The 12,340-nt window shown below is 45.8% G+C and overlaps 1 protein-coding gene across 1 annotated transcript in view; it reads left to right on the forward strand.

Annotated features, from left to right (window-relative positions):
• Positions 1 to 11,554, forward strand: part of LOC112219043 (filamin-C-like) — a 43,415-nt gene extending 31,861 nt beyond the window's left edge. The window contains exons 31-43 of the mRNA XM_042301844.1: positions 247 to 408; positions 615 to 818; positions 1,090 to 1,242; positions 1,887 to 2,009; positions 2,633 to 2,896; positions 3,191 to 3,461; positions 4,016 to 4,155; positions 6,280 to 6,395; positions 7,656 to 7,788; positions 8,406 to 8,582; positions 8,868 to 9,086; positions 10,494 to 10,709; positions 10,791 to 11,554. Of these exons, the coding sequence (XP_042157778.1) occupies positions 247 to 408; positions 615 to 818; positions 1,090 to 1,242; positions 1,887 to 2,009; positions 2,633 to 2,896; positions 3,191 to 3,461; positions 4,016 to 4,155; positions 6,280 to 6,395; positions 7,656 to 7,788; positions 8,406 to 8,582; positions 8,868 to 9,086; positions 10,494 to 10,709; positions 10,791 to 10,978 (2,366 nt within the window). The 3' untranslated portion in view covers positions 10,979 to 11,554. The remainder of the gene's footprint in view (positions 1 to 246; positions 409 to 614; positions 819 to 1,089; positions 1,243 to 1,886; positions 2,010 to 2,632; positions 2,897 to 3,190; positions 3,462 to 4,015; positions 4,156 to 6,279; positions 6,396 to 7,655; positions 7,789 to 8,405; positions 8,583 to 8,867; positions 9,087 to 10,493; positions 10,710 to 10,790) is intronic.
• Positions 11,555 to 12,340: the final 786 nt, after the last annotated feature.

Consider the following 12,340-nt stretch of genomic DNA (forward strand, 5'->3'; position numbering starts at 1 on the left):
CTCTCTCTCTCTCTCTCTCTCTCTCTCTCTCGTTCTCTCTCTCTCTCTCTCTCTCTCTCTCCCTCTCTCTCCTCTCTCTCTCTCTCTCTCTCTCTCTCTCTCTCTCTCCCTCTCCCTCTCTCTCTCTCCCTCTCTCTCTCTCACTCCCTCTCCCCTCTCTCCTCTCTCTCTCTCTCTCTCTCTCTCTCTCTCTCTCTCTCTCTCATAATGGTTTACTAAATGTTTTATTTCCCCTCTCTGTGTCAGGTGATGACTCTATCAGGACGTCCCTGCTCAACGTAGGAACAGCAGCAGATCTATCCCTGAAGATCACAGAGTCTGACCTGAGCCTGCTGACAGCTAGCATCAGAGCTCCATCAGGAAACGAGGAGCCCTGTCTGCTCAAGAGACTGCCCAACAGACACATCGGTGAGACACTAGCCTGGCCTGAGAAGTACAAAGATGTTTGGGCCATTGGTGTAGAATACATGGTTTGGTTGCCTTAGCCTACTCTGAAGTAGCTTGGGTGCAAACTGATTTATTCCATTTCACTTCATTATTTCAGTCTGGCCATCTCTAGTTGTTTTTATTGGACCCAGATGATTCACTCCTGTCTTCCATCCCTCTGTACACAGGTATCTCCTTTACCCCTAAGGAGGTGGGAGAGCACGAAGTGAGCGTGAAGAAGGGTGGTAAGCACGTGACCAACAGCCCCTTCAAGATCCAGGTTGGCCAGTCAGAGATTGGCGAGGCCAGCCGGGTCAAGGCCTTCGGTAAAGGACTGGTGGAGGCACACACCTTTGAAATGGCTGAGTTCTTTGTGGACACTAGGAATGCAGGTAAGACTAAGGAACATTGTTTATTATCTTTTAGCCCACCGTGAGGGCGTATTCTACTGATACTAGGTCAAGATAAAATGCTCTAACTCCTGTCCTACCATACCTTACCTCTGTCTCTCTCTCTCTCTCTCTTACTATCTCTTGCTCTCTCACCCTCTCCAATCTATCTCTCTCTTTCTTCTCCATCTCTCTCTCTCTCTTTCCCTCCCATCTCTCTCTCTTCCCCTGTCTCTTTCTGTCCCCCCACCCCTCCCTCCCCTCTTTCTCTCAGGTTATGGTGGTCTGGGATTGTCTATCGAGGGCCCGAGTAAAGTGGACATAAACTGTGAGGATGTGGAGGATGGGACTTGCAGAGTCAGTTACTGCCCCACAGAGCCAGGCAACTACATTATCAACATCAAGTTCTCTGATAAGCACATCCCTGGTTAGTAGCTTTACTGTCTCACTTCAATCTTCTATATATGGAAATATGAATTAACTTGGTTTATGTGAGGTTGTATTTCATTATAGAACAGTATTGTCACTCACTGTTACCTGTGAATTTATTTTCTGCACAATTGAGAGGGCTATTCCGGTTTAAGACCTCTCTCATTGGCTGATACACTATTCCCTGACCTCTCTGATTGGCTGTTGCTGGTACTCTCTGATAGGGTTGGGCTGTATCCAAATGTTCATACTGTCATATTGTTTCTGTACCATACCGGGGTATACAGTTTTATACCAGAAGTGCTATTTGTTTTTTAAGCAAAAAACTATTAAGGTAACAGGGGCTCTTGATCCAGGAGGGGATTGAACGTCTCTGCTGTAACAAAGAAGCTTGATCTTGACATCTCGACACTTAGCTAGCAATTTAGCAAACCACATGCATAGCTGGAGCCCTGAGCTGGATATCATTTGACACATCTTAGATTTCTCATAGCTTTCCTTAACTTAGCAGGCACCCCCACATACACTGTATTTAACATGATAGAAAATCATACCGTCGGTATTTCAAAATACCCCGGTATACGGTATAAACGCCCAAGCCTACTCTCTGACCTCTGATTGGCTGCTCCTCTGCTCCTACAGGAAGTCCTTTCACGGTGAAGGTAACAGGAGAAGGAAGAATGAAGGAGAGCATCACCAGGAAGAGAACAGCCCCTTCCATCGCCTCTGTCGGCAGCGCCTGTGGCCTCAACCTGAAAATCCCTGGTGAGCACAGCCTAAACATGATCACACTGTGATATTACAGTCATGGTGCTGTCATGGTGCTGTCATAGCGCTGACGTACCCCACATTGCTGTGTTGATATCATCTATAGAATGACAGCAATGGTGGTTGTTAATCCTATCAACTTTCGATCAACTTCCATACAGCTACAAGCTAGCTAGCTTCTTTCATACAGCTACAAGCTAGCTAGCTTCTTCCATACAGCTACAAGCTAGCTAGCTTCTTTCATACAGCTACAAGCTAGCTAGCTTCTTCCATACAGCTACAAGCTAGCTAGCTTCTTCCATACAGCTACAAGCTAGCTAGCTTCTTTCATACAGCTACAAGCTAGCTAGCTTCTTCCATACAGCTACAAGCTAGCTAGCTTCTTTCATACAGCTACAAGCTAGCTAGCTTCTTCCATACAGCTACGAGTTAGCTAGCTTCTTCCATACAGCTACAAGTTAGCTAGCTTCTTTCATACAGCTATGAGTTAGCTAGCTTCTTCCATACAGCTACAAGCTAGTTAGCTTAAAAGCTAAGTTAGCTAGCATGAGTCTTCAAGTATTGCTTGTGTCTAAGACTAAACCAAACACTTACCCTCCCTGCTCTCTCTCCACCAATAGGAAACTGGTTCCAGATGGTGTCAGCCCAGGAGAGGATGACTCGTACGTTCACACGCAGCAGCCACACGTACACGCGCACAGAGCGCACGGAGATCAGCAAGATGAGGGGCGGAGAGACGAAGAGGGAGGTGAGGGTAGAGGAGAGCACCCAGATGGGAGGAGCAGGAGGAGGCAGTCCCTTCAGAGATGTGTTTGGAGACTTCCTGGGCAGAGAGAGTCTGGCTAGCTTCGCTGGTATACCCGCTACAGCCACACCAACACCTGGTGAGAATGAAGGAAGAAGTAACACGACTAACACTTCTCTGTTGCACTTGTTCTTCTTTACTCTCAATATCACTGATCTCGGTGCAGTAGCAGCTCGTTTCGAGAAGGTTTTACTTTACAATGATCATGATCGATATAGAATTGTTTTACTTACTTTATTTAGTTGAATGTATGGATTGTAAAGTCGCTCTGGATGAGAGTAAAAATGTAGCATTGTAGATGGAAAAACAACACGCCTTCCAGCCAGTCTGACACCTCTCTTCCCCCTCCCCTCCTCCCTCCACTCTCCCCCAGGTGAGACAGTTACCCAGGGTAGTATGACAGCCCAGGTGACCAGCCCCGGGGGTAAAACAGAACAGGCAGAGATCGTAGATGGAGGTGATAGCACCTACAGCGTCCGCTTCGTACCCCAGGAGATGGGGGCACACACGGTCAACGTGAAGTACAGCGGGCAGCATGTCCCCGGAAGTCCCTTCCAGTTCACTGTTGGGCCCATGGGAGAAGGAGGGTCCCACAAGGTCCGGGCTGGAGGCACTGGGCTGGAGAGAGGAGTGGCAGGAGTACCAAGTAAGTAGTTTGACCTGACCGCCTGTGTCTCGCTGAAAACCCCCACCAGTTAATTGATGAACCTGTCTTTTCCTTTAGTCTTACCAACAGTTTTGCAGATAACTTTCAATAAGTGATTTTTTTCCCCCTTTGCTTTAGTTGAACCAGGTTTTAACACGTCTGTGTGTCTCCTCTCTCTTCCCTTTCCCTCTCTCGTTCTCTCTCCCTCCCTCTCTCATTCTCTCTCCCTCCCTATCTCGTTCTCTCTCACTCCCTCTCTCTTACTCTCCGTAGCTGAGTTCAGTATCTGGACCCGTGAGGCTGGTGCAGGAGGCCTGTCCATCGCAGTAGAGGGGCCCAGTAAGGCTGAGATCTCATTTGAAGACAGGAAGGATGGATCCTGTGGGGTCTCCCTCCCTCTCTCGTTCTCTCTCCTCTCGTTCAGGAGCCAGGTGAGATAGTACCCCCCGTAGCTCCGTTCTCTCCTAACCATATCTAGCCCCATTCTCTCGGTTCTCTCTCCCTCCTCTCTCTCCCTCCCTATCTCGTTCTCTCTCATCCCTCTCTCTTACTCTCTGAGTTCAGTATCTGGACCCGTGAGGCTGGTGCAGGAGGCCTGTCCATCGCAGTAGAGGGGCCCAGTAAGGCTGAGATCTCATTTGAAGACAGGAAGGATGGATCCTGTGGGGTGGCCTACATCGTTCAGGAGCCAGGTGAGATAGTACCCCCCATAGCCCCACCTAACCATATCTAGCCCCATCGGTCTCTCCCTCCCTCTCTCTCATCTCTCTCTTTCTGTCATCTCACTCTGTCATCTAGCCCCATCTAGCCCCACCTAACCCCATCTAACCCCATCTAGCCCCTCCCCCCTCTCCCCATCTCCCCATCTTTCTGTCATCTCCCCATCTAACCCCATGTAGCCCCATCTAACCCCATCTAGCCCCATGTAGCCCCATCTAACCCCATCTAGCCCATCTAGCCCCATCTAACCCCATCTAGCCCCATCTAACCCCATGTAGCCCCATCTAGCCCCATCTAGCCCCATCTAACCCCATCTAACCCCATCTAGCTCCATCTAGCCCCATCTAGCCCCATCTAACCCCATCTAGTCCCATCTAACCCCATCTAGCCCCATCTAACCCCATCTAGCCCCATGTAGCCCCATCTAACCCCATCTAGCCCCATGTAGCCCCATCTAACCCCATCTAGCCCCATGTAGCCCCATCTAACCCCATCTAGCTCCAAGGACCAACTGTTATGTACAGTGGCTTGTGAAAGTATTCACCCCTGTTGGCATTTTTCCTATTTTGTTGCCTTACAGCCTGAAAACACAACATGCCTTCCACTTTGAAGATGCAGAATATTTGTTATTGTGAAACAAAAAATAAGACGAAAAAACAGAACTTGAGCGTGCATAACTATTCACAGCCAGAAAGTCAATACTTTGTAGGGCCACCTTTTGCAGAAATGACAGCTGCAGGTCTCATGGGGTATCTCTATAAGCTTGGCACATCTAGCCACTGGGATTTTTGCCCATTCTTTAAGGCAAAACTGCTCCAGCTACTTCAAGTTGGATGGGTTCCGTTGGTGTACAGCAATCTTTAAGTCATACCACAGATTCTCAATTGGATTGAGGCCTGAGCTTTGACTAGGCCATTCCAAGACATTTAAATGTTCAACTTAAACCACTAGTGTTGCTTTAGCAGTATGCTTAGTGTCATTGTCCTGCTGGAAGGTGAACCCCTGTCCCAGTCTCAAATCTCTGGAAGACTGAAACAGGTTCCCCTCAAGAATTTCCCTGTATTTAGCTCCAGCCATCATTCCTTCAATTCTAACCAGTCTTCCAGTCCCTGCTGATGAAAAACATCCCCACAGTATGATGCTGCCACCATCATGCTTCACTGTGGGGATGGTATTCTCGGGGTGATAAGAGGTGTTGGGTTTGCACCAGACATAGCGTTTTCCTTGATGGGCAAAAAGCTCAATTTTAGTCTCATCAGACCAGAGTACCTTCTTCCATATGTTTGGGGAGTTTCCCACATGCCTTTTGTCGAACACCAAAGGCTTATTTTTTTCTTTAAACAATGGCTTTTTTCTGGCCACTCTTCCGTAAAGCCCAGCTCTGTGGAGTGTATGACTTAAAGTGGTCCTATGGACAAATACTCCAATCTCCCATGTGGAGCTTTGCAGCTCATTCAAGGTTATCTTTGGTCTCTTTGTTGCCTCACTGATTAAGGCCCTCCTTGTCTGGTCCGTGAGTTGTGGTGGGCGGCCCTCTCTTAGCAGGTCAGGTGCTTGGTGATGCCACTTGCTTAGTGGTGTTGCAGACTCTGGGGCCTTTCAGAACAGGTGTATATATACTGAGATCATGTGACAGGTCACGTGACACTTAGATTGCACACAGGTGGACTTTATTTAACTAATTATGTGACTTCTGAAGGTAATTGGTTGCACCAGATCTTATTTAGGGGCTTCATAGCAAAGGGGGTGAATACAATATGCACCACTTTTCAGTTTGACATAAAAAACATTTAGAAAATGCACGTTTTTTAAAAAACATTTAATTTCACCAATTTGGACTATTTTGTGTCTGTCCATTACATGAAATCCAAATAAAAAATCAATTTAAATTACAGGTTGTAATGCAACACAATAGGAAAAATCAAGGGGGTGAATACTTTTGCTAGGCACTGTATATATACATACAGTAATATATATATTATACATACACTGTACACCATGTCTATCTCCTTCCCTACTTCCTACATGAGAATCATCTGATCGTACTGTTGTTCTGGTATCTAACCACCGGTTCCTCTCTGTGTTTGTGTCCTCAGGTGACTATGAAGTGTCTATCAAGTTCAACAACGAGCACATCCCCGACAGCCCCTTCATCGTTCCCATAGCAACGCTGTCTGACGAGGCACGCAGACTCACTGTCACCAGCCTGCAGGTAGGAGCACACGCACACACACACACACACACACACACACACACACACACACACACACACACACACACACACACACACACACACACACACACACACACACACACACACACACACACACACACACACACACACACACACACACACACACTGAATTACATGTCTTTGTTAGAACACTCCTCACAAGGCCATCGTTTGTGACCGGCTACAGGATCTGAGGCATTTGACACCAGTTCCTACTTCACAGTAGCGCCGTTTCAATTAATTGAATTTTTTTTAAACGTTAATGCTTTTTTTAACATGTGAACTTTCATTAATTACAAACTGGTGTCGGATCTGTTAATATGAATTCAAAATGTTCAAGAGGATGTGAACTATGCGGCAGGGTAGCCTAGTGGTTAGTGTTGGACTAGTAACCGGAAGGTTGCAAGTTCAAACCTCCCGAGCTGACAAGGTACAAATCTGTCGTTCTGCCCCTGAACAGGCAGTTAACCCACTGTTCCTAGGACGTCATTGAAAATAAGAATTTGTTCTTAACTGACTTACCTAGTAAAATAAATAAATGCTGAATGGGCGTGAACAAGGAGGAGCTCTCTAGGAAGTGTGAACATCTCATCAAAATATTTCAAAAGGCATTTTGTTATAATTGTCTCTTAAGTGGTATAACAAGTTTATCAACTTTTAAAGCAGCATAACTTTCCCATGTCATGAAATGCAAATACATTTATACATACATTTGATATAAGCCTCAATAGAGAAATAGAGAAACAATTTACAATAACAATAGTTGTTTGTTGGTCAGGCTTGTCCCATAGATTTATTTGTCCTTAGAAGTGAAGCCGGAGGCTTGTAGGTCTGTAGCAGTAACCAAGACAATATTGTTGTGTTGTTTAGTGGTGAGTGAGAGGGATCAGCTGTCCCTTCTCCGATTATGGGGTCATCGTGGGGTCATCGTGTGGTCTAGCTGTTTGACAACTGGCCACAGGGACACACATAAACACCTCCTCCCTTAAATACTCTCATCCTCAGATATCGCCCTCCTTACTCTTGTTTCATATATATATATATATATATATATATATATATATATATATATATATATATATATATATATATATATATACAAGATGAGTCACTGTCTCACACACGTTGGCTCATGCAGAAGACACACATACACTCACACACACAGGTCCTGACCCTGTTTTTCCTCTCTCTCTCTCTCTCTCTCTCTCTCTCTCTCTCCCCTCTTCTCCTTCCCCCCAGGAGAAGGATCTGAAGGTGAATCAGGAAGCGTCGTTCGCTGTGCAGCGTAATGGGGCGAGGGGCGTGGTCGATGCTAAGGTCCACACCCCATCTGGCTCAGCTGAGGAGTGTTACGTCACCGAGCTGGACAGTGGTAAGATAACCCTGACTTTAATACACATCATACCAGTCCATAGAAAAATAGAGTTACGGTAGCTCTCCTCTCCTCTCCTCTCCTCTCCTCTCTCCTCTCCTCTCCTCTCCTCTCCTATTCTTATAACTGTCTCCTCTCCTCTCCTCTCTCCTCTCCTCTTATAACTCTCCTCTCCTCCTCCCTCTCCTCTCCTCTCTCCTCCTCTCCTCTCCTCTCCTCTCCTCTCCTCTCCTCTCCTCTCCTCCTCTCCTCTCCTCTCCCTCTCTCTCCTCTCCTCTCCTCTCCTATTCTTATAACTGTCTCCTCTCCTCTCCTCTCCTCTCCTCTCCTCTCCTCTCCTCTCCTCTCCTCTCCTCTCCTCTCCTCTCCTCTCCTCTCCTCTCCTCTCCTCTCCCTCCTCTCCTCTCCTCTCCTATCCTATTCTTATAACTGTCTCCTCTCCTCTCCTCTCCTCTCCTCTCCTCTCCTCTCCTCTCCTCTCCTCTCCTCTCCTCTCCTCTCCTCTCCTCTCCTCTCCTCTCCTCTCCTCTCCTCTCCTCTCCTCTCCTCTCCTCTCCTCTCCTCTCCTCTCCTCTCCTATTCTTATAACTGTCTCCTCTCCTCTCCTTTCCTCTCAGACAAGAACGCGATCCGCTTCATCCCACGTGAGAACGGCGTGCACTCCATTGACGTCAAGTTCAACGGCAGTCACATCCCCGGCAGCCCGTTCAACGTGCGGGTTGGGGAGGCAGGACAGGCTGGAGACCCAGGCATGGTGACAGCATACGGGCCTGGCCTGGAGGGAGGATCTACAGGTACACACTCCTCCTTATCTCTTCTGACTCCAGCGTTACAGAGGAAACCCCCTACTTTCAACAAATGTTGTACTGTCAAATAACAAGAAGGGGGGTTGGAAGCCAGCGTCAACCATGGTGCAGTTTAGGCTGAGATCTCCCCTTTTGAAGGAGGGATGGATCCTGTGGGGTGGCCTTGGTCAATGCCTTGGTCACAACAGCATGAGACGGCATCTAGGATAACTGGACATATACTGTACATATACCCCTGACCATCTGTCTCTCTCCCTCTCTCTCTCTCTCTAGGCGTGGCCTCTGAGTTCGTAGTGAACACGTGTAACGCGGGGTCAGGTGCCCTGTCTGTGACCATTGACGGCCCCTCTAAGGTCAAGATGGACTGTTCTGAGTGCCCCGATGGCTACAAGGTTATTTACACTCCTATGGCCCCCGGCAGCTATCTCATCAACATCAAATACGGAGGACCCAACCACATAGTGGGCAGCCCCTTCAAAGCCAGAGTCACAGGTGTGTGTGTGTGACACGTGTGTGTGTGTGTGTGTGTGGCGTGTGTCAGATCTTGATGAAAAGGATGTTTGATGTTTTGGTTATGAAACGAGACTAGTGTTGCAAAGGTAGGGTATATTACTGGAAGCTCTCTACGTTTACTGGTAAACTATCAGAATGTTGGTATCTTTAAAGGATTTGCTGGAGTCCATCTTTAGACATCTAGTGGCCCTTTTGGGTACTGTCTGTAATTATCTCTGGCTTTATCTCATAATAAAACATATGAAGTAGTTAAATAAGATGATTTTTCTAATTAACAATTGAATGACAAAGCTGTAAAACATGAACCTAAATATAAACCATCGACGTAGTGAAAACCATTGTTGTTTAAAATGAGGGTTTCGACACGAAATATCCTCTGTATATTTGTTTTTACACTTTTATTTATTTGACTATTGTCATTTGTGTTTTTTGTTGTCAATGTTTTGGTGTCCAACTGGTGGCAGTTGTGAAAAAAGTCAATAGTTGGATGAGTTGCAGAGTTCATTGAAAATAATACCATTGTTGATGAAACGCTTATTTCATTTAATTAATTTTCTCTTGAACCATCTGGTCTATCCACTAGAAAATCAAGGACAATATGGACACAGATATATAAAAAAAATGAATACTATATGAATAATTGTATGTATTTATTATTCAAGTATAAATTACCAAAGTTCCTATAGATTGCCATACATTTTCCATTAATTACCAAAATGACTGAATATTTGGATACCTTTGGTAAACTAGCGGTAGCTTTGCAACGCTAAACGAGACACTCTCTGAAAAGTTATAAGTTCCTAGAAATTATGTTATAAATACGTAACCGTAAATAATAAATGTTATAGAAATCTGTTTAGAGGCTGAAGGCTGGTCTCAGAAACACTGGCAGAATGCAGCTCGATGTGAAGTTACAGAGAATCCCAGAGTACTTAGCCCTCTTAGCTGTATGAAGATGGATGATACAGCAGTGTTGTTCTAAGCAGGGTCCGTCATCCCAACCTCTCATAAGAAACCCTCATCCATGGGGTTTTAGTCTAGTGTTTGTGTCTGTATCGAGGAGGGGAGGTGTTATGTAATGTCTGGTTGGAGTCGTGACTGCAGTTCTTTTGTAACATCTCTCTCTCTCCCACTCGCTCCTCTCTCGCTCTCTGTCTCCTCTCTCTCTGTCTCCTCTCTCTGTCTCCTCTCTCTTTCTCTCTCTGTCTCCTCTCTCTTTCTCTCTCTGTCTCCTCTCTCTCTGTCTCCTCTGTCTCTCTCTCTCTCTCTCTGTCTCCTCTCTCTCTCTGTCTCTACTCTCTCGGTCTCCTTTCTCTGTCTCCTCTCTCTGTTTCCTCTCTCTCTGTCTCCTCTCTCTCTGTCTCCTTTCTCTCTCTCCTCTCTCAGGTACCCGTCTGTCCGGTGGTCACAGCCTTCACGAGACGTCCTCGGTGCTGGTAGAGACGGTCACCAAGACTTCCAAGGTTGCCGGAGCGTACAGCTCCTTATCGTCCTCATCCAAACTGACCTCAGATGCCAGCAAAGTGGTGTGTCGAGGCGCAGGGCTCTCTAAGGCTCTGGTGGGACAGAAGAACATCTTCAATGTAGACTGCAGCAAAGCAGGTGAGATGGATAGGTTACACACACACACACACACTAACATCCTTCTATGCCATGTGTAACCTTGTATCTCCCCTCCTCCAGGCTCTAACATGTTGCTGGTGGGAGTGCACGGCCCCACGACCCCATGTGAAGAGGTGTACGTCAAACACATGGGCAACCGCCTCTACAACGTCACCTACACTGTCAAAGACAAGGGAAACTACATCGTTATCGTCAAGTGGGGCGACGATAGTGTCCCCGGTAGCCCCTTCAACGTTGCTGTGCCTTGAACGAACGTCAACGAACACCCGACCCCTGATCCTCACCATACCTTGCTCCACTGCACCGCTACACTCCTCAGTGGACCGCTGTAGAACCGCCTCTCTCAACGTGCACTAAAGAATCCAAGGACATTTTTTTTTTCTCCCTCTAGCCTATAAAGGAATTTTTTTTAAATCAGATTTCAGCCTTAATTTAAAGAATGTGCCAAAAGCTTGTTGTATTAACTCTGTTACTGTTTTAGAGCGAAGTTCTAGGTGACTCGTGTGGTGTCATAGAGATGGAAAGAGACGACTGCCCTCTATACTACTCTATGTGTACTGGAGCCATGCTCCAAGTCATGTGATGTTGGTCTAAGTATTTTGACTGGCACAAGATCCCCACCAATAGAAAGGGATTATTGGGTAGCAATGAAATGGCTTAATGTGTGAGTGTTTAGGACATAAGATAAGTTGCTTTTTAAACAGTATTAAAGTGTGATATTATATGATTTTGTATGCTTAAAGAAATTTGAAAAGGTATTTTTATTATATTAACCAATTCCTTGGTAAGTCTTTGCAGAACTAATAATAAAGATTCAACTGCTACCTTGGCAGAATACGAGTGGGTTTATTTACTGTTTTTGATTGGGATATGGTGAAAACCATATTTCACATGAAGATAATGTTTATTTATGTTTATAATGATTTGATTTGATTTGATTTTATAGTAGGCTACATACAAGGGTAACACTTCCTATGATATACATTCTACACATTGCATTATAAACACATGTCCAATGCTTTGTGAGTGTTATAAATAGGTGTTAAAAGTACTTATAATATTTACAAAATATTAAATGGGACAAAAGACAATCGACTGGACTGAAAAAAATACATCTGTAAACTGTGGCACATTGAAGCCTATGATTGGTCTTAGTTATGTAAGGGACCAAGGGGATTGAATGAACTTTTTTGAAAATAATCAGCCCTCAAGATTAGAGTGGAGCAACCAGCACTTTTTAAAAGAGATGAGATGGGAGATGGGATTCCCACTAACCGCAGGAGTTCCAGGATTATTTCCAGCAACATCAAACTGTTTTAGAGACTGACAGACAGGGTCTGGTAGGGCTCCAGTCCCAGAAACATCAAACTGTTTAGAGACTGACAGACAGGGTCTAGTAGGGCTCCAGTCCCAGCAACATCAAACTGTTTTAGAGACTGACAGACAGGGTCTGGTAGGGCTCCAGTCCCAGCAACATCAAACTGTTTTAGAGACTGACAGACAGGGTCTGGTAGGGCTCCAGTCCCAACATCAAACTGTTTTAGAGACTGACAGACAGGGTCTGGTAGGGCTCTAGTCCCAGCAACATCAAACTGTTTTAGAGACTGACA

Source organism: Oncorhynchus tshawytscha, linkage group LG19 (genome assembly GCF_018296145.1).
Source record: "Oncorhynchus tshawytscha isolate Ot180627B linkage group LG19, Otsh_v2.0, whole genome shotgun sequence".
NCBI classification, from domain to species: Eukaryota; Metazoa; Chordata; class Actinopteri; order Salmoniformes; family Salmonidae; genus Oncorhynchus; species Oncorhynchus tshawytscha.